This window comes from Colletotrichum tamarilloi (genome assembly GCF_030869305.1).
Source record: "Colletotrichum tamarilloi strain Tom-12 chromosome Unknown Scaffold_201.1, whole genome shotgun sequence".
In the NCBI taxonomy this organism is placed as follows: Eukaryota; Fungi; Ascomycota; class Sordariomycetes; order Glomerellales; family Glomerellaceae; genus Colletotrichum; species Colletotrichum tamarilloi.
In genome coordinates this window covers 1-24993 of record NW_026849584.1, presented here as the reverse complement: position 1 = coordinate 24993, position 24993 = coordinate 1, and the positions used below count along the sequence as shown (strand labels likewise).

The 24993-nt window shown below is 51.2% G+C and overlaps 10 protein-coding genes across 10 annotated transcripts; 6 read left to right on the top strand and 4 right to left on the bottom strand.

Annotated features, from left to right (window-relative positions):
* Nucleotides 1–2038: 2038 nt before the first annotated feature.
* CTAM01_16173 (uncharacterized protein) lies at nucleotides 2039–2392 on the top strand (the record flags this gene model as incomplete). Its single annotated transcript, XM_060532166.1, has 2 exons — nucleotides 2039–2122; nucleotides 2168–2392. The coding sequence occupies 2 exons, from the start codon at nucleotides 2039–2041 to the stop codon at nucleotides 2390–2392; spliced, it is 309 nt and encodes a 102-aa protein (XP_060373257.1).
* Nucleotides 2393–2464: 72 nt separating this feature from the next.
* On the top strand, nucleotides 2465–3112 carry CTAM01_16172 (uncharacterized protein; the record flags this gene model as incomplete). The annotated part of the gene is made up of 2 exons (XM_060532165.1): nucleotides 2465–2668; nucleotides 2735–3112. The coding sequence occupies 2 exons, from the start codon at nucleotides 2465–2467 to the stop codon at nucleotides 3110–3112; spliced, it is 582 nt and encodes a 193-aa protein (XP_060373256.1).
* A 798-nt stretch (nucleotides 3113–3910) lies between these two features.
* CTAM01_16171 (nicotinate nucleotide adenylyltransferase) lies at nucleotides 3911–4912 on the bottom strand (the record flags this gene model as incomplete). The annotated part of the gene is made up of 2 exons (XM_060532164.1): nucleotides 3911–4012; nucleotides 4076–4912. 2 exons carry the CDS (start codon nucleotides 4910–4912, stop codon nucleotides 3911–3913), a joined length of 939 nt encoding a protein of 312 aa, XP_060373255.1.
* A 3626-nt stretch (nucleotides 4913–8538) lies between these two features.
* CTAM01_16170 (uncharacterized protein) lies at nucleotides 8539–8742 on the top strand (the record flags this gene model as incomplete). The annotated part of the gene is made up of 1 exon (XM_060532163.1): nucleotides 8539–8742. A coding segment is annotated over one exon (204 nt), but the record flags the coding sequence as incomplete, so codon positions are not given.
* A 697-nt stretch (nucleotides 8743–9439) lies between these two features.
* On the top strand, nucleotides 9440–10917 carry CTAM01_16169 (pectate lyase C; the record flags this gene model as incomplete). Its single annotated transcript, XM_060532162.1, has 3 exons — nucleotides 9440–9654; nucleotides 9726–9870; nucleotides 9943–10917. 3 exons carry the CDS (start codon nucleotides 9440–9442, stop codon nucleotides 10915–10917), a joined length of 1335 nt encoding a protein of 444 aa, XP_060373253.1.
* A 1042-nt stretch (nucleotides 10918–11959) lies between these two features.
* Nucleotides 11960–13612, bottom strand: CTAM01_16168 (G-protein coupled receptor; the record flags this gene model as incomplete). The annotated part of the gene is made up of 4 exons (XM_060532161.1): nucleotides 11960–12712; nucleotides 12771–12986; nucleotides 13044–13248; nucleotides 13311–13612. The coding sequence occupies 4 exons, from the start codon at nucleotides 13610–13612 to the stop codon at nucleotides 11960–11962; spliced, it is 1476 nt and encodes a 491-aa protein (XP_060373252.1).
* A 2772-nt stretch (nucleotides 13613–16384) lies between these two features.
* On the top strand, nucleotides 16385–16474 carry CTAM01_16167 (uncharacterized protein; the record flags this gene model as incomplete). The annotated part of the gene is made up of 1 exon (XM_060532160.1): nucleotides 16385–16474. The coding sequence occupies one exon, from the start codon at nucleotides 16385–16387 to the stop codon at nucleotides 16472–16474; it is 90 nt and encodes a 29-aa protein (XP_060373251.1).
* A 2140-nt stretch (nucleotides 16475–18614) lies between these two features.
* Nucleotides 18615–20213, bottom strand: CTAM01_16166 (uncharacterized protein; the record flags this gene model as incomplete). Its single annotated transcript, XM_060532159.1, has 5 exons — nucleotides 18615–18677; nucleotides 18731–19249; nucleotides 19307–19462; nucleotides 19546–20094; nucleotides 20154–20213. 5 exons carry the CDS (start codon nucleotides 20211–20213, stop codon nucleotides 18615–18617), a joined length of 1347 nt encoding a protein of 448 aa, XP_060373250.1.
* A 1677-nt stretch (nucleotides 20214–21890) lies between these two features.
* Nucleotides 21891–22384, top strand: CTAM01_16165 (uncharacterized protein; the record flags this gene model as incomplete). Its single annotated transcript, XM_060532158.1, has 2 exons — nucleotides 21891–22081; nucleotides 22198–22384. 2 exons carry the CDS (start codon nucleotides 21891–21893, stop codon nucleotides 22382–22384), a joined length of 378 nt encoding a protein of 125 aa, XP_060373249.1.
* A 436-nt stretch (nucleotides 22385–22820) lies between these two features.
* CTAM01_16164 (alpha/beta hydrolase fold) lies at nucleotides 22821–23738 on the bottom strand (the record flags this gene model as incomplete). The annotated part of the gene is made up of 1 exon (XM_060532157.1): nucleotides 22821–23738. One exon carries the CDS (start codon nucleotides 23736–23738, stop codon nucleotides 22821–22823), a length of 918 nt encoding a protein of 305 aa, XP_060373248.1.
* Nucleotides 23739–24993: the final 1255 nt, after the last annotated feature.

Below are 24993 nucleotides of genomic sequence, written 5' to 3'. Positions count from 1 at the left end.
CACTGGATGGAGGATTCTGTGTGAAGGGGTCCAGTGGAAAGTCAATCCTGCCCGGCGGACTCAACTCCTAAGTTTCTTGAGAAAGTGGGTAGTAGAAGTATCATTGGCTCGATATTTCCCCCCCGGTCTTGCGTCTGCATGTGGTTTCTAGGTTTGGGGCCGAGTTGGAGATGTTGCGTGTTGGGTTTGGTGTGTTTTTGACGCTTACTGGTTTGGGAGTTACGAGCGTTTGGACGTTGATGATGACGAGAACGAAAACTAGCGAGCATCCTCATACTGGACCCTGGAAAGCCATGTGAGATGCCTTGGCTGAACCCAAAAGATTACCTATGAGTTTATGTTCTGGCGCGGTATGTGTAAAATGTGGCTTTAACGAACGATATGATCACTGGATTAGAATCATGTTTCGAATCAATTTTCCAATATCCTGATGTTGCGTCGTTTCTGGCTTTGAAAATACATAGATATCATCTTCGCATTCGGTCTCAAAAGTTGCCAACATTATGCGAAGAGATTCTCCAATGCGAAGAGACTCGGTTATGGAAAGTTGAATGTTTTCAGTTTTGTATAAACTTTTTGAATAACTCGGGCTCTCTCGTGGAAGGGTTGTGTCTGGAATTAATTCACTTGGGCTTAAAAGTCGTAGCAGCCCATCCATAAGCTCTTTCAATCCAATTGAGTGACCACAACATGATCGTCTCCTGAACCCTGTGACCAATTTTCAATAGGTTTATACTTATTCAGCGCTATTTTTTAGGCTAACAGTTTGAAGAAAATGCTTTAAGCCCGTCTCTTAATGTCCGTTCTGTCAAATTTTCGAGCAAATGTTCCTCTGCTCAGAGCTTCCTGAAATTATGGTGTAGTCATCGTAAAGCTGTTATCGGTCTCCGGTGTTTGGCTCCTAAGATACAGAGAGGGCAAGATGGGTCATCAGACTACGCTCAAAGTCAAATGTTACTTCAATTCTTCAAATGCATATGCAATTCAATTTTCATGATGTTTAAAGTAACTTGGGAATGGGGTTGTTGCTTCGAGTTGTTCAAAGTCTACTTCCCATATCCGACGTGAACCTGGTTCGAAGAGAATGAATGTCTCGGTATAATCGCAGTTACTTAGGATAAGTTATATATACAAGAGAATCTAAATCACTCTTCTAAAGCTTCCCGATAGTGAAAATCTACAAGTATCGCAAGAATCTCACTGGGTAAATTGGGGGTTTGTCTAATACGTCTAATGGACGTTTTATTCAACACACTCAATTTGTTGGTATCCCTATTACAGGGTAGTTGGTTCGAACCGTGGGTTGACGAAGAGATCAATTGAACTATATGAATTTCTGCGTAGGTGTAAAAAGGAGGTTCCAACCGTAGGTTGGGCTGGCTACGATAATCGTAAATAGGGCCCCTAATTGGCCCCTGCGCAGTCGGCCGTACGCCGCGGTCGAATTGGACTTCCAATCCGACACAATCCAACTACTTCGAATTACCCTAGCTACTTCACTAAGATCTCTTACTGTGTTGTATTGTACTAAATATGAGAGTGAAATTAATGTGAGTGGATATATTCCACTTCTTCACTTTTCTTCGAAGACTTCACCGGTCACGGACACATAGTCGCAAGCCCTTGACGTCGAATGCCCTCGTCTTGCCATCTTCCGAGTGCTCCCTCGGTGACGTGCACCAAATTCAACAGAGACTCCCCATCTAAAAGAAAGCGTCTGAAGAGGGTTTCTACCACTCCTCTCTTTGACCTTCCTAGCTTTCCATCACGTTCTTTGCAACTTTACAAACAAACTGAAACCTAAACCCTTGATTCTTGCCGAAGAGAGGCTCTTTGTTTCTTCCGAGAAAGTCTTCTGAGGCCTTCAATTTCTCTTCCTGTGATGCAGTAGTTCCTTCTATTAACGTAGCCTATAGACGACGCCGAAATTCGCCCTTTCTCTATCACCAACGCGGCAACGCCTTTGTCTGCCTTCTCAGGAGGGTCCCAGGCTTTGTCGACTATCATCTGTTCGTTGTCGATCTGATAAATCATAGCCATGATCGGTCTCCCTATTCAGTCAGGCGTCTATCCTGTGCCTGTCAGAACTGGTCCAATATTCCGCAGATTGAAGCTGGGATCGGTATCCTCTTCCATCCCAATTTAGGATTATCTGAAGCTAAGATAGCTACTTGAAAAACTCGCCACTGACGGTGGCACCGAGTCCGCCCGTGTGACGCTGGGCTACAAGGACAGAAACAGCAAGAAGAATGTCCTCGTTGACATCTCCGACCCGGGCGTGCTCGTAAGGAGCAATGGCCGCGACTTCCCTAGAGTCACCAGCCTCCTGGATGACCTCCGTTATAGCGGCTTTAGTCACCACCTGGAAGGCACCTGCAGATCAAGTTCCTGATCTATCAACATAACAAGGCTTTCCTCCGGCGAACCGCCAGCATCAATATTCCCAAGATATGTTGCCGACCACATGCAATCTATCTTCCAGAACAAGAATGAAGGGCAGAGAGAATCCCTGGAGAGTTTTGCCTCTGGAGAAGGCATCCCACCCCACATTGACGAGAACTTCAAGAATATCGGCAAAGTGATAGCATTGGTCTGCCAGAAACGCAGTCACATCGCCAAAAGGCTAGAGCATCGTCGCAGACCATCTTTGCCGGAACAACAAGACTCTGTAAGACATGCTCCTAAAACTTCTTGAAGTCATTGCCCCGGTTCGAGAACGCATGTAGTCTGCAAGCCTCGCTACGCTTCCGACGACGGCATGGACTGCCGCCTCACGACCGAGGACGGCACTTGCACCCTCTGTCAGCTGCCCATAATCGGGAATATCTGTGTCCATGAGCTCACGCTTAGGTACTTTGCTTCTGAATTCGAGCTAAGACGGGGTGACTTTATGCTTCTCGACATCATCACCACAGGTGCTGGCAACAATCCCATTACGCGGCATTGCCGCTTCCAGATTTCCGTCCATATGGATCCTGGGGGGAGGAACCTGAAGATAAACGCAAACTTTGACCGGAAGCCTTATAATCTTGGGAGTCTCAGCCACTGGCCTCCCATCACAGATATTGTCAGGTATCTCGACGATGAGAGCGCGATCCGAATCGCAGAATAGGCAGTTTCGAGACAACTGGCCATCACATGATAGTAGAAGCCAGAAAAGAAAGACGATGTATATGGATGCGTACATTGGGCCTCGTCTCAAGGGCCTGGCGACTTTGTCAGCGGTTGTGGAGAGGGTGGTCTGGTTCAGGTAGACTGTAGATAGCACCCTTGAAGTGCCACTTTGGCTGTTGAACACCAATTCTAAGCCTGGCATACCCATCGAACCATGGCAGCCACCTATCGAGGCTCCTGATCAGTCGCTTATGCCTGGAAACATGGCGCTGTTGTCTACTTCCGGCGGTCTTGTGCAAGCCCGCCCTGCTGTGAACACCCTTCCTCAGAATTCTGACCGCCGGATACTAAGTATCATGATTCAAGACTTCGATAGTCAACGACCTGGTTGAAAACGAAATAGGCTTTAACGGCCCCGACGAGGGGATGCAGACTCATTGGTTGTTCAATGGGAGAAGTCCCTGTAGTTCAAGATATAGATATCTCGCTCTTCATAACAAAGCCCGCCCTATGCACCTAATTAAACCCATGAAAAAAAAATATAACAGTTAATGAAATGGATAGACTTTGTGCCGTCGTCTCATAAAACCCAAACGCTGATAACCACGCCAGTTGTTCCCCTGCTTCTCCTCCTCTTTGCTCTGCGATCTTTCTGTCTCATCTGGATCAGGGATCATGTCCCTCGCTTCTCGCATCTGTCTCGCTCTCTCCTCTTTTTTCTTTTCTACAAACTCCCACGGGGCGTTTGTCCGAAATACCTTTCGTTCAGCATTTTAGAAGAAATCGAAAATCATTCTTATTGTACCTCTTTCTCCTTTCCCTTCTCGTTTGTTGCTGTGTCGTCTTCGTTGTAGAGGCCGTGCTCGTCAATGTACTTGATGACTTCAGCAGGGATGAGCTAGATATATGTTAGCCGTTGGGTACCTCAAGACGTTTGCAATAACTTTTTTGGAAAACTCACGTAGTCAATGCTCATATTCCTCCTCAGCAACAATCGAATCTTGGTACTCGAAACATCGTTGGGAACGACTTGCGGAATGTAGTAGATCTGGTCCTCGTACTCCTTAAGATTACCGAGTGCCTCGTCAATATTTACACCAGCCCTCTCGAGCACGAAAGCACCAAAGTCACCCAGGATATGTCTCAAATCAGAAGGTGACCAGACGCCAGGCTGACTCATCGTGTTAATCAGGTCGGCGCCAGCAAGCACGGCAATACGCACGCGCTTACCGTTGCAGCCGCCGCGCTTGACGTTGATCTCGTGCTCAAAGTGGTCGAGGACGAGGGCGGTGGGCACGTAGGCCGTTTGCTCGGCCTCCCAGGGATCGACCATGAGGAAGCGTGAGGTCTGCTCCGCGGCGATCTCGCACATGCGGCGGCGGTGGCAGGCGGGTGCGAGGCCGCGCTTCTTGTAGGCGTCGGAGACGGGGGAGAGGTAGGAGCCGATGAGCTCAAAGTTTGTGTTGTAGCGGACGTAGTCTGCGGCCATGACGGCCATGCGCAGGTGAAGGAAGGTGATGGGGCTGTAGGAGCCGGGAGCGACGAGGACGAGGGGCTCGCGGTCGGGTTCGGATTGCTGGAGGCGGAGGCGGTGCTCCGGGAAGGAGTAGCCGGGGGGCGCCATGGCCTCGATTTCCTCCGGGGTGGCGACCATTGTGAGGGTTCGCGGGCGGGCGGCGGCGGTGATGGACGCGGCGAAGGGGTTGTTGCTGCGCGGCGTGCTGAGACGCCGGAGAGGAGAGGTCGGCGGACGGTGGTAGTAGGCTGGGGGCGAGAAAAGCCGGAAACCAGCTCTCATCAACTTTTTGTTCTGTTCCCTTGGGTTGCTGGGTCTCTGTCGTCGGTCGTCGGTCGGATGACGAGGTTGGATGGTAGGAGGTCCTGTGAGAGGAGAGAATGGGTATCGACTATGGATAGGGCGGGGAGGAGCTAAGGGAAGGTCGGCGAGGGCTCCGTGATGTTCCTTGAGGGGTTCGGTGTCTCGGAATGTGGCTATCGGTTCGGTCGGTGCCTGGGCCAAAGGCAGCAGCGGGCGGAAGGGGACGGGGGACGGAGAATGACGGGATCTGCCTGTGAAGAAAAAGAAGAGGTGGAATTGGTCAGCCTCGCGCCGAGTACGTCATGCAGTGATGGTAGATCAAGTATGAAATGCGATAAAAAGCGTACTTTTTTTCTTTTGTTGAATAGTTGACGTTGGCCAAAGTAATTGAACAGTGAGCTTGGAGGTTTTTCTTGGGATGACGGTAAAAAGGACGTTTCTGGTTGCTGAGGGGTGTGTTTTGGAGTTTCTGTGTTCCGGACGGGGATTGCGTGACTAAGGTTAAGAATGACACTGAGTCTGCCCTTCTTCTGGGGGGGTAAAATATCTCGTTTTGGTTCTGAACAAGCGCAAAGGCCCGGGGGGAGGGAATGAAGTGAGAGACTGGAAGTGGGAGAGGGAAGTGCGTGGGTGCGTGGGACAGCGTTGCGGCAGTGCGGCGTTACGGCCTTCGTCGCAGTTGGTGGTGCAGGCGGGACGCAGGTGCTTCGCATCGAGGGGTTAGCGGGGCTGCCTACCTGGAGGGTACTTTAGGTTTAGTCATCCAAACACCCCGCCGCGGGATACTCTGTGATTGGCGGGGCTGTACATCGGCCACATCGGAGAAAGACCAGTACCATTGCCGAATTGCTCCAGGCCCGGCATCTCCGTTTTCGGGGCTTCCTACCTTGTCGGTAATGATAATTCAGTTGTTCATATTATTCTGTTCTCTGATTCTCTGATATCTTTACTTATCAACTTGGATACAAAAGTACGCATTGGCAGATAACTCCAATAAGAGGCTGTTTTGGAGGCCTACGATGCATGTCACGTCCAGTACCGAGGTGAGAGGTAGGCGAGGTGCGAACGGTCGACCGGCAAAGGCCGTTATCACCGGCAGGTTGCGCTTACCCATTACCCGACCTTGAAGTAAGACACCACCCCACACGACGGATCACCCCCTACGACGGATCACCCAATTCGGCCACATTCAGCCAAAACCGCTATTCTATATATATATAAATAATTAAAGAATAAATATTTCAAAAAATACACAAGCTATAAAAAAATATAATTAGTATAGAAAAATATTTTAAAAAATTATTTTTATATTATATTATATAATAATGTTAGATTTAAAATATGCCTTTAAATGTTAGTGTTTACTAGTAATTTCCATATAAATACTAACATTATACTATATTATATAACTCTTTTATTTATTAAAAAAAATAAAATTTTAAAGTAGATTATTTTTAATAGATTTATATTATACTTATATAAATAGTTTTTTATTAATAATATAAGTATTATTATATATAAATATTAAGTTATATTATAATAAGTAGCATTTATAAAAACTTGAATTTCCTAAGCTTATGTAATTAGTATAACGCTAAAAATGGTATATTTAAGCTTAGAAAAATATTTTAAAAATTTTAGTATTTTGAAATACTTAACTTTATTTATTTTTTATAAAGTTAGAAATCGTATTTTTATATAGTAAAAAACATTATATTTAACTTAATAATATCTTAGTAATTATAATAGATTATAATTTATAGAAATTATTTTAGTAAGAAAACTATGTATTTTCTATTTAAATATATTTTTTATATATTTCTTATATTATAAAATGAAGTAGGTAGAATTAGTGGTTTTTGACTGAACTGTACCGAATTGGGTGATCCGTCGTAGGGGGTGGTGATCCGTCGTGTGGGGTGGTGTCTTAAAGTAAAGTAATCAATGGAAACCGCCCGGAAAAGACCTGGCTCATGAGTTCAGGAATTTCCGATGAATAAACACCGTCAGCCGCTGAGCAACCCTCGTCACAAACGTCGACTCTGCAATGCTCTAGTGAAGGCAAGCCCAGAGGCAGGCCCAGAGCTACCTCGCACTGCATCCGTCCGACGCTGTTCTTCTGCCTTGAACAACATCGTCCAGCCGCATAACAGCTCTAGCTGTAGTTTCCAAGCAGAGGCATCAATCTCTCATTCAAGCCCTTTATTCGTGCGTATCGAATAGTAGCCTCGGTCAACACAGTCAATTCTCAACACTTTACGGAGTACTCAGCAGAGCAATGAGTCCTGTTTCTTGTGCCTGAGAGATCGACACACCTCAGTCTGAAGAACACGTGCCCCAGCTTCCTCACCCGCTTTATGCTGTCTCACTACTCCGTACCCCAACCACACCAAACCTGTCGCGCGTGTGCGTATGTGCAAGGGAAACTGAGTCGGTCGAGAGCTTCGACATCTCTCAGCCACGTGACTCAAGCAAACGGCTCGTGACCACAGCGCATTTGGGGAAGAAAAGGTTTTTTTCCGCAGTGCCATCTTTTGACCGCAACGTCTCCCCTGCCTCCGACATCGCCGCTCCCATTCTCTAGCTACTACCTACCTATGTTTCCGTAGGTACAAAGTACGGAGCATTCTCTCAGCTGTTGCTTTGGGGATTTCTTAGCGCTTCTCAGCGCTCCAATTGCCATGCTGCCGTTTCACTCGCCTCGGCCAAGACGGTCCCCAAGCTTCCCCCGGCACGAGCTGTCCGATTTTGCCAAGCAAATGCCCAAGGTGACAAAAGCTTTTTCGGCGAGAAGGCCAATCGCCGCACTCACTCACATCTCACCAAGCGAGTCAAGGTTGACCAGATTGAGTGAGATTCCGAAGGTTGTCGGAATGAGGAAGTCTCGCTCAGCCACAAATTCGAATGAGCCACATTCACTGGCCACAGCGTCTGAAGTGAGATCGGATGGCAGGCAAGGCGTGATGAACCCTCATGGAGTAATCTGAACCGTAAACCTTGACATTAGAGGCTTGCCGCCTGAGGTGATGGCTTCGGGTCTTACTCATCGCAAGAACGCGTCGATGAGATGATGGTGAAGTGTGTCGTGTTCACATCAATTTGGTCACCTACCCCTTCAGACTGTGATTCCGATCGTAACTGTCAAAAAGGAAAGCCAAGTCACGAGAGAAGGGCCTTCGAGTCATCAGCTCTCATTCTTGTAGGCTATCGGCTGTCACGATTGACGCATCACAGACCTGGACAAATCATGTATGACACTATCGAGAATGACGTCTGACAGGTGGGAAAGTCATCGGCCGAATGATGCAGAGTAGCATCCTAATCCAACCTTAATCCAGCATCTCACTTTGCAGATTTACCACCGTAGGCGTGTACCGGGTATTCGTACGTAGTATGGGAATGGGACATGCGCAAGGCCGAAGAGCTTCCCCCTTTAACCCATTCCACCGTATGACTTTACCTATGGCCTCCTTGTAAGGTAAGAATAGCCTCGCACTCTGCGCACTCGTATCTCACAAACAAAGCTAATGTCCACCATGTAACTGCAAAACAACTCTCCGGCAACCATCATCAACCTGAGAAACCAAAAATCCTCCGCCGTCCGCCGTGAGTCCACCACACCCCGGCCCCGAGTGGCTCCGTCCTCTGCCCCTTCAATATCACCCAAACGCCAGGGATTCCCCACCATTTCTGCCCGTTTCGGAGGACGCCTCCCGTCCGCCGTCCCCCTTGGGAGCTCAAACTTTCTGCCCATTTCCCACCAATCGCCTCTAGATACATCTACTTGTAGTCCGAATCAGGCAGGCTAGATGTGCTCAATGGATTGAATTGTCTGAATCCTCCGTAAGTGACTTCACACTGGGAGGTGATCACCGGGACTAGATCAATGGAAACGGAAAAAAATACACCAGGTGCAAGAGTTCTATGCTTCTTTACATCACCTCCCGTGCGGCCAAGCATCCCCGAACCAGCTACCACGACCGATGTATGGCTCAATGCCACCAACAGCCTACAGGCGCTGACCTCCGTCCCGCCCCCATGTGCATACACGCCCCTTTCCAATTCCCGTAAACTGACAAGGCGGAATAGATCATGGGGATGGGTGGTGACAAGCAAGACACCACCCCTGAGCAACCACCACACCACCCATCCCGGTGGATCATCACCGCGAAGAAGCTGTCCATCAAGGGTGCTACATAAGTAACCAAGAAACGAAACCTACAAAACTAAACCCAATACTCCTTTTTTCGTCCCATCTTTTGGCTCTGGGTTCTCCTCTTGAAGCCTTGGAGATCTCGTCGCTATCCTGCTACGCGTGCTGTTCCATCCATTCCATCCCTTCGGCTCCCCCCTTGTTATAGCTTCTTTTCAAGCTTCATTTCTACCCAAACCCATTTGTTTGGTTTCGGGATTGTCTGGTACATTCGCTTCCGTTTCGCCTTTTCTCACTTTAGCCCCCCACCACTCGCTTCGACCTTCCCACCTTCCAACGATCCATTACACACCATGAAGGCTTCCGCGACATTGTTGGCCGCGGCCGCCATCTTTTACCAAGGCGCGGCCGCCCTCCCCGCTGTCGACTGGACCGGTACTGCCGTTACTCCGGCTAAAGTCGTCGAACGTGCCGACGCCGCTCCCTCAGCCTTCCCTGGCGCCGAAGGATTCGGCCGAAATGCGATTGGTGGTCGGACTGGAACGGTGTACAAGGTTACCAACCTCAAGTAAGTACTCAAACCACTTAGCCCCAGGTGTCTAAATAAGGACTCTCTCTGACTTTTGTTCTGTGCTACAGTGACTCCGGCACGGGATCTCTCCGTGATGCCGTCTCTCAACCCAACCGAATCGTCGTATTCGACGTAGGCGGCGTCATCAAGATTGACGCCCGGATCGTGGTGTCCAAGAATGTTTACATTGCAGGACAGACAGCTCCTGGCGGTGTAAGTGACCACTGAATCCGAACTTGAACGTAACATGACGACGAGCAACTAAGACCAAAAAAAACAATACAGGGCATCACAGTCTACGGCAACGGCTTCTCCTGGTCCAATTCCAACGAGGGAATCGTCCGCTACATCCGCATCCGCATGGGCAAGGGCGGCGACTCAGGCAAAGACGCAATTACTATCGCCGACGGCAAAAACATGATCTTCGACCACGTCTCTGTCTCCTGGGGCCGCGACGAAACCTTCTCCATCAACGGCGACGTCTCCAACGTCACCATTGCGGACTCTATCATCGGCCAGGGGCTCGAAACTCACTCCTGCGGCGGGCTCATGCAGACGAACGAGGGCGGCGTCTCCCTCTTCCGCAACCTCTACATCGACAACAAGACGCGCAACCCCAAGGTAAAGGGCGTAAACTCCTTCATCAACAATGCTGTGTACAACTGGGGCGGTGGCGGCGGCTATATCGCGGGCGACTCCGAGGGCGCGAGCTACGCGAATATCATCCAGAATTACTTCATCTCTGGTCCCTCGACCTCCGTCACGGCCTTCACGCGTGGCAACGCCAACTTCCGCGGCTATGTCAAGGATAACTTTTACGACTCCAACAAGGACGGCGTGCTCAACGGCGCCGCCCTCTGCGTCTCGACGACCTGCTACTCCAACATGGCTATCCAGACCACTGCCTTTGACTACCCCGCCCCGGCGAAGCTCCTCTCCGCCGCCGACGCCGTCGCGCACGTCGCAGCCAAGGTCGGCGCCTCCATTGCTCGTGACAGCGTCGACGCCGCTTTGGTGAAGGAACTACTCTCCTACGGAAAATCGGGCAAGCTCATCTCTGATGAGGCCGACATGGGGGGCGCGGGCGACATCGCGGCCGGCACGGCCAAGAAGGACACCGATGGCGATGGAATCCCCGACGACTACGAGACTGCCAACGGCCTGAACCCCAATGATGCCTCGGATGGTATGAAGATTGGTGCTGGCGGGTATGCGAACCTCGAGATTTACGTCAACTCGCTCGTTCCCGCCGTGTATTAGGCTCTTTCTAGCCTGGCAGGCCGATGCCGCGAATGAGCATGATTGGAGGTTAAGAGGGACCGAATCTCTATGGAGAAAACACCTTGGCTGTATATAGCACGCGCTTTTTCACATATTTTCTTGTGTATACCTACCAAACTTACTACCCATTGTCGACTTTTACGACGAGGCATATATGTTTTTTCAAATGGACATAGTCCATGGCCTTTTTTCAACTCTTGTTACTTTGCAGAACTTCTCAACGTTCAAGTCCCAAAACTGAGCGCCAAATTTCGCTGTGTTCCCACAAAGTGTTCATGCATGCTCGTTTGCTGGAACCCGGATCTAGAGTATGGCGCCGGCCCGGACGGCAGCAGGTGGTGGGGCACCGGAGCCACTCGCTTTCCGGGCTAACAAAGCACCTTATCTCGCGAACACCCGGCCTTGACCTCCGCCCGAGAAGAAGTGGGCCTGTCACAATCCGAAGAATGAGCCTTCTGGAAGGCGCCTGCCGTCTTGCAGAGTTGGCGAGAAAGTTAATGCCCGCCTCCAAGGGGGATCGACTTGAATGCGTATTGTTACAGACGAAGCTAACTGCTAATCATTCAAGTAGGAGCAGCTACAGGTCGAGCCATTAGAAACTTTGACTATCCAGAACCAGAGCCTACAGAGGCTAGAACTGGCTAACGCTCTAGTCTGCGAATCTTCCCAGACATCTCGTTCAAAGGTATCCATGGCTTGTTCGAAACAGGATGGCATTTTGCCATGATTAACATTGTATCGCCGACATGGTCAGGCAGTTTGCAAGTACTTGGATCGCGCGCGTGACCGACCGCCACGCTTCCGATTAATATACGACTCCAAAATCTTCCGTGATATGTGAATGAATGTTGGTATCCTCCTCGGTCAAAGAAGTCCCGCTCAAGTGTTCGCCACCCCCTCCCAAAGCATTTCCCATATTGACATCCAGAGTCGTTCCCAACCACCTCACAATCATACGGTGTCGCCCATACGGCAATCTTCATCTGTGGCCCATCAAATTCCGGTAGGTGCAATCGACGAATCATATACTAAAAGATCCTCTCATTGCTCGGACGTTACCGACTCCCGAAGGGACTGTCAACTCGAGTTCACTCGTTTGATCGCTGCCGATAGCTTTCGTGTGCCCATAGCGACCGTTTCGAAACCTGTCTTGGTGATCGCTGCGAAGGAATTCGATCCTAACGCCGCCTTGGCGACTTTCGATACCGCAACTTCCAAGTCGAACCTGGTGACGAGAACCCCTATCTTTCCACTCGTCTCTGAACGTCGTCCAACTAGTCATGAAGAAGATGACGGCATTCCATACTCCTTGAAGTGGGAGGACTGTGGCGCTGGCGACGTTCAGGCCAAAGCTGACAACTTCGGGCTTGAGAAGATTGACTACTCTGTTGATAGAGCTTGGTGTCCATGTCACCAAAACAGAGATGGCAAAGATGAAACTGGTTCTGAGGTATGCAAGCTTGACAGGATCTAGACGATCCAACCTGGCAGAGAACTTTGTACCAACGCCCCCAATTCGTTGAAAGACAGATCGACGGGGTTTTCGTGGCGGGGGGTCTGATGTGCATGTGGTTTCGAACCGAGGGCTTGGTGTACAGTGTCCATCCTCTTCACTCGTACGCCATGACTGTTGGTGTCGGGGCTGTTGACCGTCCGACTGCTTTGTAATGGCTAGGGATGGCACCTGGGGAGTCCAAGGCCTGGGTACCATCGTTGTAATTTGTATATCCGTCACAGCGGTTCCATAGAAAAACTCGGTACGGGTTGTGAGGTTCTGAGAATCGTCAACTTCACGCCAATTCACAAGTAGCCCTGGCGGTTTGACAACGTACCTTTTCTGCTGAGTCTCGCTCATCCGAACAGGATGTGTCTTTGCAGTCTCTTCCGGTATTGCTGAAGGTGAGGTTGTGGAGTTGATTGCGGTGATGGAAGACGTGGTAGCCGACGGCAAAGTAAATAACGCATGACCCAACAATGCAGGTCCAGATGGGAATATAATAAGTGAATATACGAAGTTTGGACCAATCATGATTTATCCAGCACCATATCTGCGAACGTTAGTCACCGTACTTCATGGCGAGAATGCAGAAAGATCATCTACGTACGGTGGCATCTCCGTAGATAAGGTCATCTGGGCCACGAGGTCGGACTAGGAGACAAACAACGGCTGGGATCATGGGGAAGCCAAAGCAAATAGCGCAGTAGACCCAAATGTAGCGTCGGAAGGAAGAAGGATTGGCACCGGCGAAGAAGACGAGGTAGACATTGACAGCCATGGCGAAAGACCACCACGGGTCAGACTGCATGAACCTATTGCATCGAGTCATCAGCACTGCCTGTACAGAAAAGGCCAAATGAAGGAGAAGACGAACATTTCGAGCAAAAATGCTTGTGCTTGACACAGAGCGGATTCTGCTCCAGCTCGCATGCCGTCGTAGCCCATGGCACAGGCAATGCTGGCACCAACATTGGCAATCGACGCGAAGACGATGAAGAGATTTGGAACACTTCGAATGCGCTTGAACTGCCAGTAGGTAATAAATATCAGAGTGACTCCGACCAACGACAGGGACGCGCCAATTCTTTCCAAGGCGATAATAATGTCGATCTGGGACTGGCTGAGGGACTGCACTTTCTCGCCCATGTCGGCAACTGGCCCGTCCTGACCGTCCATGAATCCGGTTGATGACCAAGGTCTTCGCTTTGACGTAGTTTGGTAACTTTGGTGAGTGATCGAGCCGTTGATTGAGGCAGCGACTCGAAGACCGACTGGGTCATAAGGTCAGTCATTTTTGTCTCCTGCGTAGGGAAGTGCATCCTGGGGAAAGAGCTGCAAGCATACCTGCCTCCGTATCTCAACAGCTGAGATACAGTCTGCAATGCAGCGAGACCCGGCCCCCTTGATGTATATGTGAAAGGACCGAAAGATGAAGCGTAGGTCGTGGCTCGAAAGGCAGAGGTGGCACAAATGGCGGCCGTGGCACAAGGAAGAACCGAAACTCCCAGTCGATGAGAACCCACAGAGACTAGAGCAGTGAAAAGGATTGGCCGGTGGGAGGTACAAGCCTCGAGGATCCGAAGACCAGAGTGATATGCCGTGTTGCTGGACGGCAGCTCTGTGTGACGAGCTGCTGGCCTCTGCAGCACCAGCGGAGGCGAGTAGGGAGCGGGTTGAAGAGATTCGAGCGTATTCGAGAAGGAAACAATCGAGAGGTCGAGAAAGAAGGGCAGGCGAGATCATGTATTAATTTCAGCAGCCTAGACTTGTAGCCACTTTTGGTCGAGACGCTGAGGTGCATGACCGACTGCGGAAATCCTGGCTTTGGACGGGGAAGAGAGCCGACGCAAGGAGAAGTTACACGAACGAGAACGGGCGAAGAAGAAGAAGGGATATGGGCGGACAGATCGATGGCGAGCGGCGACGGGTACGAGAAGATCTTCTCTGAGGCGGCAGGGGAAGGAGGGGGGGGGGGGGGCTTGGCCGAGAGAAAGTGCAGAGGATGTTTGAATGCCGGGATCGAGAGACGAGAAGGAAGGAAGCGGTGACTGTTTCCGATTCGAGGCAGACCTGACGGGATTCTTCTCTGATTGGAATTGGTGCCAATATCAAAAAGGCCGTGGCTTGCAAGTTGCAAATGTTGACACGAGGGAGGAATATCCAGGATGAGGTGGTTGCGCGTGTGAGTGGGAGTGAATGAACGCGATGAAGGGGCAGGGGTCAAGGGGAAGTAGGGAAGGACGGAAGAAGGGGGGAAGGGACAAGAGAAGGAACGTATACATCGGGAGGCAGTTGCCAAGAGATGAAGTCAAAACAGAGCACTGTGGAGGGGAGGTACGGTAGAGGTAGAGGGGGATTTGAGGGACGAGAAGTGGGAAGGTGTGATACTGGTACACAACCTTGTTCGAGGAAGCAACTACAAGACGAACGAATCCAGCTTATCCAGGCAAAGTAGGTGCCGTCTTCCATTCGTGGAGGTCGAGGTGGAGGCGGAGGAAAGAGATGACTGAGAATGTGTAGATGGCTTACCTTACCTGCCTCAACGGGCCTCGATGAGATGCCCTCCGGGCGAATTCCTTCAGGATATTGGATGCTCTCAACCCTCTCCACACGGGATGCCGGGGTCCTAGTGTGAGATAGGATGTGAGATGAGATGCAGTAGTCTGATTTTGGACTGACTGGGGATGAAGGTGATGAATGATTTCTACATGGGAGAAAAAGGCGGAAAGGCATCACAGCGGGATAGTAAGACGGCACGATGGTTCGGTGAGATCTGTAAGGCGAGTGAGATGGAAAACCCCAATCCATCTGCATCATCTTGGCTGCCACACTGTATTAGGGCCAATCAACAAGACCCAACCAGACATGATGTGCGGAGATGCATCCTCACAAACAGCCTCCACAGGCCAACGCCAGGCTCTTTTCTACACAGGGCTGGGCAGGGCTGGGCAAGGTGGTAGTCAAATGGAGGTGGCCCGGGCAAACAAAGAGAACTGCTGACCAGGGAGAGGGAAAGAAAGCTCAGCAAGCAGAATGCGATCCCGATAGCATGAGAACGAGATTAACATGAGTGATGCTTGTCACTGATGTTTCCGGAAACGAGAAGAATAAGTGAGAAATAAAGTGCCAGTACCCGGCAATCTCTTCTAAGCCCCAATTGGGATCACCACAGTGTCCAGAATCGTCATGATGTGGCCGAGAATAAGGTACTCTACATTAGGGAGCGAAGCAAGGTGAAGAAAGTTGGATGCGCCTTACGGATATTGTCGACGAGTAGGCACGTAAGACGGGTAGAATGTCTCTCGCCTTCGATTATCTGTCTGCCCTGGTGTCTCACCACCACGTCGTGGCGGCAGTGTACCCGTTGGATGTGCGTCCCAAGACGTTGATCGGATGGCTGCCTGTCTGAATCTCAATCTGGATGAAATGAGAGAGGGGACGACTGGGAATGACTGGCGAGACCAAGAGCCGCGGCGTTCAATTCTTCCGCTCAATTCACGCTTCCAGGCTTGCAGTGCAGGAGGAAGTCGCGTTTGGCTGGACCCCAGGTACCTCTTTCCTGCCTCACTGCCTCCACATCCTGCCTCCTGCCATCTCCCACTTCTTGCCTCCCTGAGGTACCTAAGGTACCTCATGGCAACCTTAGGTACCTATTCATGGCAGATCAAGAGGAACCGCAAGGAAAAGGAAGAAACAATGCGTCGATTTTTTCGGTCACTGAATAGGTACCTCAACTTACTTCACCTGCAAGACCACCGCTTCAGCATGTTGGTCTTCCAATCTCTGACCGCCCTTCCTGATGCACTTTATGTCCCGGGCGGTCGTGGATGTGGCTTGAGGACTTGGCTACGTTAACGGCCGAAATATCGAGAATTCATTCGTCATCCTTCTTTGAATCTTGCATCTTCCTACGTAGCCCGCCGTTTTGTCGGTCAGATCGGTCGGACCATGCGGTCCCGAGGCGTCATCATCCAGCACACGGTGCGGTCCCCTCCAAAGTCCACGGTAAAGTTGATGGATCCGAATCGTTGCTGTTGATCCCTCACCTCGTGGCCGGTTATCGAGATACAAATGCCATTGATTGGAAATAACCGAATCGAGACAACAGGCCCACTGACGGCTTATGGTACGATCTTCCTTCTAAGAGTTCAAGGGTTTTGTCATTCTTCTCCCCCTCGAGACTGCTCTGGATATGAGATCTGACCAGATTGCCTAGCCAAGTCACTTAGTTTGGCCTCTGCATACCTGGAGCCTGGACTCGTTGCACCCAATCTTGTATGCGATCGTTTGCCTGATATGCACTGTCTATCTAGCTGTGCCGCAGCTGGGGCTCCCACCACGGATGGCTGAGCTGCCAGCAGGCCATCAGACCGAAAATAGAGGCAAAACACCATACCGATGCCACAGGGACCAGCCTGCATCGACGAGTGCCAGCAACCTGGGACGCAGTAATGGGGGACACCCTCTCGCCCATATCAACTGATGTGATGGACTACGAATACAACATGGATGCGTGGAGGTGCAGGTGAGGTTCAACGATGCAGCAAGAGCAAACGACTAGCCCCTCATTACGATGTCCAACCAGACTTCAAAGTGCACTGCACTGTTGTTTGCCTGCCTATCACGGGCTGGCTGGACTTGACTTTGTCTCCACGAATCACGGATCACAATCCGCTCCTTCACCTACTCTTTGGTTTGCCGGGATAGCCTTTGGAAACCGAATGAACTCCCAACTCGAGCTAGAAACCCGCAACCAAACATTCAAACCAAACTCGAGAAATCCGGCAAACGCTAGCATGGGAATTTCGAGTTGCTCAAGGCTTTGCCCAGCTGCGTTGCGCTGGACCTGCTTCTCCTACCTGTCCTTCTCGGGCCAGGACAGAAGCGAGATGCGGACTCTCAATGGGTGTTGCAGAGTTCGGTAGCGATCCAATCGCCCGCGTGTTCTGTCTCTTGTAAATGCATCCCGCCTGACTGCGTTGTAGTCTTTTGGCCACCGAGCGACCAGCGACGGATTAGGGCCAACGCACGTAAGGCCATCTCAAAGCGACGGTCACCAGCCTAAGCGGTTGCGAGCGGGACATATGCCAAAAGACACCGGTTTACAGGTACTTGACACTGGAGACGCCAGGTGATCTCCGCGTGCGATGCAGAATGCCAATCCTGCACTGTCGCTTGTTGCTCCCCAACCAACCCGCAGTGCCCTTGTTGTCCACTCGTACCGGGAGCGAACCTCAATTTCCTGCGCTCACCCAACACTCTCTCCAAACCCCTCCGACGGCCGAGACACGCAAGCAAGGTCTCCCCAGGTTGATGCTGAGAGTCACGCCATTCCTCTCCCTCGACCGCCAGGTCTCGATGTGGCGTCTGCAGTTTGCTATGAAAAAGGGCATGCGCTCAAACCCTGCGCGTCGCTGCCTCCCTTTTTGAGCAGTCGTCTTCGTCGTCCTCATCTTAGTTTGACAGAATCACTCGACCCTTTCTCTGCTTTCGTGCGGCTTGTTTGCTCCCCTCGCTGCAGTTAACCGGCGAGCCACTATTCGTCGTAGCAGCGCCAGTCTAAGACTCACCATCTACCTTGATGAATCCTCCGGATATTCTTTGCCGGATCGATTCTCTCAAATGCTCGAGCTTGCCATCCACTTGGCGCTCGTATCGTTTGCCCGAAAGCCCAACCGAAGACAGCAGTAGTAGAGCGTGATGACCATTCTCATCCCATGCGCGGTGGATTATTGCCAACAACGACTCCCAGAAACACGCTTCAATACAATCATCACAGCTCGAGGCTTCCAATGCATACCCATCCTTGCCCTCATTTTGAAACATTAATGGTATCTTATTCGTAAGTTCGCCATCACTATGGGAGGATATCTGTCCCATGTTCCGACCGTGACTCGTGAGTCCATGACCAAAAATACATGCATTTTCATGTGCCCGATTCCTAGCTTCGTGAAATTCCCAGCCGTTCTGTCCATTTTCCATATACCTTTCGATGTAGCTGAAGGCTACTCGGAAAGGGTCTTGAAATAAGTCCGATAGATCTGACCGATAGCCTGTCTCAAAAGTGAAACGCCTCGGTGATCTGAAGCAATGCCTTCAAGCACTCGCAGCTTCCACACCGAGGCCAAACCCCGATTTCGTGGTTAACTCAAGCATCTTTTCTGCCACCCACCTACCATTATGGGGGCCTGAAAAACATGAAGTGCGTACCATAACCATTGGCCAGAACATTGTCATGGTTCTGTAAGCAATGCCCTCAGTTGGCGCCTCTTTCTTCCCTTCTAGGCCGAATACCGTTCGGATATCTTCGAGAACGTCTTCAACGACAGAGACACCATCCGACCAACTCGGCATAGGACCTAAGCTTATGGCGACTTTGCCGCTGCTCTCTTTTAGAGTGTTTCGTAACTCGATAATCCTCTCTAAGAGGTATACACGAAGGGAACGGTAATGACTTCGCGCGATAGCAACGGATGACTCGGACGACAGTGAGAATAGACCGTTGAAGACTTTTTGCTGCTGTCCGGAGCATGTTGAAGCACCAGAGAAACCGAGGAATGCGACGGCTGCCTCAAGGTCGCTGCTTAAATCGATCCCGTTCCGGATGAGGTCTAGCAAATCCTCCGGGGGGCTTTCGGTTAACCTGGTCAAGTTACCTTGGACTTGCACCTTGAAGTCAAAGGCTCTCTTGAAATCGACTACCTGTCGAACAAGCGGCTCGAGAACCGGGCCTTTGCCCCACGGAGTTTCCACTTCTTCCAGCATTGACCATAGAGGCGTCAAGTGGTCTCGTTGTATGAACATCTCCATTAACTTGTCATAGAAAGATCAGTTGGAGGGCTCATGGTAGAAATGATCAATGCTACTCACCGCCGCATGACAGAAGAAGGTGAAGCAGGCTTTATCGACTTCGTTTGTCAGGCCATGTTCTGCCCGGAACTTGAATAACTGCAAGCCTCCTGCCCCGTGGGGAAATACGTTCTCTTGCAAGTCAATTGTGCTTGTGCCTCGCTTGCCATTGATGACCTGCTGGGTTTAGCTAAGGCACACTCGGAAAGTAGCCCGAAACATAATAGGCGTTAGCTTCCAAGGGATCAACTCAGGCATACCTCGAACATGCCAAACAAAAACAACGTGACCAGGTTGGCATCGTCTCGCACAGCAACTGGGTCTTGCAGGGCTTGGTTCAGAGTCGAAATGGCTTTGCCGTAATGTCGACGAGCTTCGACCATGAGCCCTGACTGACGGAGTGATCGAGAGGCACTCGCTAAAGCCACAGCGTGTGTGGCGTGTCGTGCGTGACTGGCATCAGAGAGATCGACATCGTAGTACTCGGGAAGCCGACTGAAAATCATGATACTCGCTTGCGCGGCATAGTTGGTGTAGAAGCGGTTCACCGATAATACTTCTGGGCCGACTTGGATGGATTTCGGAAGGACGAGCTCCGGCTCCTCATCCGAATCCAGCAGTGTTTGGGAGGATTCTCTTCGAATAAGGACCGGCGGCCCAGGTGAGCTGTCCTGCGGTTCAGTCTGATATCGGATTGATGGAGGTTGCTGGCGGTGTTTCCATCTAGATGTCCATGATGCTGGATACCCGGAAGACCGTCGTTGTTGGGACGCAGAGATGAATGCTCTTCGTGGCTGGGGGCCGTCGCGCTTCATTCACAAATCAGCCTGGCTAATATCATCTCATCGCCGGGGTCTCCGAGGCTTACTGTCATGCGCTTCTCCTCGACCCTCGAATGGCCCTGTTGTGATTTGGCCAAGCTGGCCATGGCGACTAGGTCTCGTCAATCCAGCGGCGGTGTGGGCTCGACATTCGAGCGACTCTTTCATCAGCAGTACCCCAACAGGACCAAAGCTGACGCGCTTGAAGGGAAATTGCGGACATTGAAGCTATGTAAAGAGGTCAAATCGTAATGGCAAGGTTGGGGAAGCTCCCCACGATAAATGTGGAAATTTGGAGAATGTTTGATCTGGCTGATCCCGGTTAAGATCGCTCGTAGTCGTAGCGGCATATCCCATGTAGTCGAGGTCGACCACTCATCCATCATTGGCAACGCGGGCGAACACGGCGCGTGCAGTAGTCCCTAGGCCCGGGGAACGACCTCGGTGAGTTGGGTCAGGACAAAGCCTATTGGTGTCCGTCCGGTGGTGGCGGAAGTGACTGAGACGTCACTTTGACCTGCCCCGAACCGGTCAAACTCTAAAAGCGCACAAGTAGCGCGCCGCGCTTGTTACTAGGGCGCCCAATGTCTCACACGGCGCACTCGAAGAATCCTCCGGGGCAGGTTCCGGTTACCTAGCTGTCTTTGTTCGTTGGCTCTTCTTTCTTGTTGGGAATCCAGCTGTGGACTGAGCTGTCCCACACATGGTCGTCAGCAATTCGACCTTGAGGACAGACTTTGCTGGCGCAGAGGGATGCTGAGCCCAATGCCAAACCTGCAATTCTAACCGTATTGAGAAGGCAAGCCGAGGTGTCAAAGGAACCCATGATACGCCGAGTCTAAGGCCGAAAAACCCTGAGCTCAGACTTGAACATGAGGCTTAAGTTGCACAGACGACACCTTGATTTCGTGCATCAGGGTCTCTGCCTGTTGGATAATCGCTCACACGCGTTGAAAGGTTCTTGATACGTTGGCGCGTGCCCCCATCGAGCTGCAGGACATTGGACCCTGACAGCAGCCAGATGATCTGCGGCATACGATGCCGCTGGATCCACAAGCCACGACGAGCCAAGACCCCATTGCTACTATTTCCAACCAGAAGGCTGTTCAGCCATGGCAAAGTCTCTTCCGTTGGATGGATGGATGGCAAAGTCTCGGATGCCAAAACGCGGCATTCGTATGAAATCGAGGCTTGTCGAACCTTGCCAGGCACCGAGGGGGTGGAATTTCTGACTAGGCCATATCACTATGTTTGTAAATCAGGTACGAAGTTTACCAGAGTTGGCTGATGGCGCAACATGTAATACCCAACTATCATCCATGGGGTTCCCAAAAGCAGCTGATAGTGCGAGCTGACACTAGCATCGAGATTCCCTTTGCATCTTATTCGGCGATTCAAGGATCAAGCAATACCACTTACTCGAGAGAGGATGCCTTTCGTCCCATGGAAAACCTATGGAGCAAGGCGGGACAGGCTTTTAGCGTCGTCAGCAACCTTCCCCTCGATGCCGTTACTGGACCTCTGCTTTGAGCCATAGAGTCTGACGTCAAGGATTCCTCATAGCTATGGTGGGAGAGAAGCCGTTGCATTGGAATTCCGCGAGGGGTGAGAGGGCAGAAAAGGAGCTTGGGTCTGATGTTGAACCCCTCATCTTCTTCCACCCTTACCCATGAGTATGATCTCCCCGTGGATGGAGCAGCACAGACGAAATTCCCCAACTTTCCCCGACCTTGACGGCGCGCACATCACAAGAAGCGAAGAGCTCGGATCCTCGCAACGCAACCATGGAGAGGGACGGCAGCGGACTCGTCCAGAGTTTGCGACGGGATCCTAGACAGGGCCGCCACAGGCCGACCTCATCGCCGACGGACTTAGTCGGCAAGTTATTCATGCGACATGACACATCCAATTGGACGGACGGCATTCTCACGGCCACTGCACCGCCGCCGGCGGGTTGCCGTTTTGCTGCCCAGTCGTCCGTTCACACACACAACGCAGCCAACGCTTCAGCCACCTCACTCACATTGGAAGCCCGCCTAGTCCTCCTCCATGATCCATCCCCGCCTTTGCCGCTGATTGACGCCGCAACAGTGAGTGCGTGCCGGCGTTTGACGGCAATGCTGGCCGGAACTGTGGGGCCTCGGCGATGTCCACGATGAGCGGCTCTTACACGCCCAACTCTATCGCGCTTCCGATGTCAAGCAGTCCGTCACCAGTTTCCAGCGCCGGCTACTGGCCCTATCCTCCATCGGCGACGGACTCAACTACCATCCCGTGAAACCCTAAAGCCGCTTCGGTCGGCAGAGCTGAAAAGACATCACTTCCACTCCAAGTCATGTGTGTTGGAAATCCCAATTGCCGGATAACTCAATGGACGGGAGTCCGACTCATTTGCAGAACAACTAGTCAACTACATTCCAGGATGCACGACACAGACTCGTGAGGAACCGAACCCCTTTATTGTGTTTGTGCCTGTGTTTAGGGCGAGATCAAGGTTGTTTAAGGTTACGAGAAGCAGGGCCGAGAATGGGGCCGGCAGTCCCCTCTCACAGCCCCGTCACGGTGCGTCCCACACCATCCCGTGAAGGACCCTTTACCGTCCGCGTCGCGGCTGACAGTCCGTACACTATGAACGCCGCCGCCGGCACTTGAATCTGAGCCCCTTCCAAACCACCCAACACACTTGACTAGAAAGCTGGAACACGGCCTTCCACTCATGACGCCGTGCCAGCTTCTACCGCCGGGAGCACGCCGATCTTTTGAAACCACCTCTCTAAATGCCCATTAAACTCCTCGCTCTCGAGCTGGTGAAACCAGTGGCCCTTGCCCTCGATCACCACAATCTTATCTAGCGCCTCATCGCCCTTCGGCAGATGATCACGGTCAGTACCAACATACCATTCGTTCGAACCTAGCGTTAGGCGCGGGAACTTGAGCTTTCCCGCAAAGGCCTTGACTGCATTCTCTTGCCTGCCCAGGCTCTGCGCGTCTCCCCAGCCACCCCAACACAGGGCGTACATGACGGCCTTGTCGAACTGTGCCATGCGGCGGAGGTGCCACGTCTTTTGCCAGGCTGGACATTCCGGGGAGTAGCAGTATGTGCCGAAGAATTCGATGAGAGTCGGGATGATCTTGTCCTGGGCTTCGGGGTCGTTAAAGAGGTAGGTGTCGCGTTCGCGGATGGCATTGGGGAAGGCGTGGATTGGGTCTACGCCGATGGATGCTTTCACGAGGTCCGGACGAGTGGTGACAATGTAGTACCCTGCCGCTTCACCTAGGGAATGCGAGATGACGATGAGGTTCTTGGTGATGCCTAGGTGTGATAGAATGGCGAGCATGTCTTCGGCTGTGGATTGCGGGTAGTAGTCTATCACCTCCCCGTCGGCGGATTTCTCGACGCCGGGCCAGGTGCGGATTTTGGGGTCCGGCGCCGGGGCGGAGGATTTGCCCTGACCGCGGCTGTCGATGGAGATTACGCGGAGGTTGTGGGAAAGGAGGAAGGGGACCTGCCAGGACCAGTCGTGCATTTCGCACGAGAGGCCTGTGATGAGGAGGACTGTGTGGGATGCCGTACGAGGGCCTTCGTCTAGGTAGAAGAGGTTGAAGGAGGGGTTTCGGGAGAAGTAGGGCATTTTGGCGGTTGGAGATTTGGGTTGGGGGAATTGGGTCAGATGGAAAGATATCACGATGGGTTGCGTGAGTGTGACTTAGGATTCACGATGTAGACGGGTTCAATCTCATCTTTTATTGCCTTGTGAGTGATGATGTTGGCGGGGTTCCTTTGTCAGACGCTGATCTGAAGGCGTTCTCCATTCATGTGTTGGCACCAGGTCGAATTGCCACTGGCGTAGCCACAATAGGAAGTAGTAAGTAGGTAAGACATTTCCCCTGTAAGCCGACCCCGCGCATTTGCGGTACCCAATCGATCTAATTGCTTCATCGCTAGTTTTGATGGCTATCGTTGGTATGCCATCGTGGAGGCTCATTGCGCTTGATTCGGGAAGTGAGTCTTACGTGAGATTGTTCGGTCGGTCGGAGAACCGAGCACTTTGGGTTGAAATGGCAGAGCTACTACCCAAAGGAACTTCCCTCCTTGCATGCGAACCAATGTCTGAGCAGAGCATGCCTCAAATTTGAATGTCTACTGGTTTGAGATGGTGTTCACCTATGCACTTGGATAAGAGAGTATGGAGGCACGGGCCGCGAAGTTCGGGTTCGGGCTCGGGGCCGTGGGTGGAATTGCGGGGGGTTCGGGGTCGGGATTATGGGGTTTGGTGGAGACTTTTGTCCGACTTTCCGAACCCGAAAAGTTTAGAGTTGGGATTCAGTCACGTTAGACTAGATACCTTACCTTCGACTACCCCTGAGTAAGTAATTAGATAAACACGCTTCTATCTAAGATAAGGACGAGGAGATATCCGCGAGGAATATTAGAGGTACGTTTGTAAGAGGGATTTTAAAGTCGTATTAAGTAAACTAAGTTAAGGTAGCTAGGCAAGCTATTCGACTACTATTTCTTTGAATTTTGAACAAGCACATAAACTATTTAACTTCAACAATTTTAATACACTACGTACGTCACAAAGAAGGCTAAGAAGTCTAGATTTAGTAAGTAAAAGAGGAAATAAAAAGTCTCTATACTAGGATAAAAACGTAATTATATTTCGGTTAAGGAAACGGACACCGGGCCGAGGATAGAGGTAAAAAATTAGAAAGACAGAAAGTCGTCTTAAGCCTTCCTATATATCCTATTTAGGTTCCTAAGGATGTCCTACTGAAAGCATTCCTATTAAAAAGTTAGGGTTAGGGTTAGGGTTAGGGTTAGGGTTAGGGTTAGGGTTAGGGTTAGGGTTAGGGTTAGGGTTAGGGTTAGGGTTAGGGTTAGGG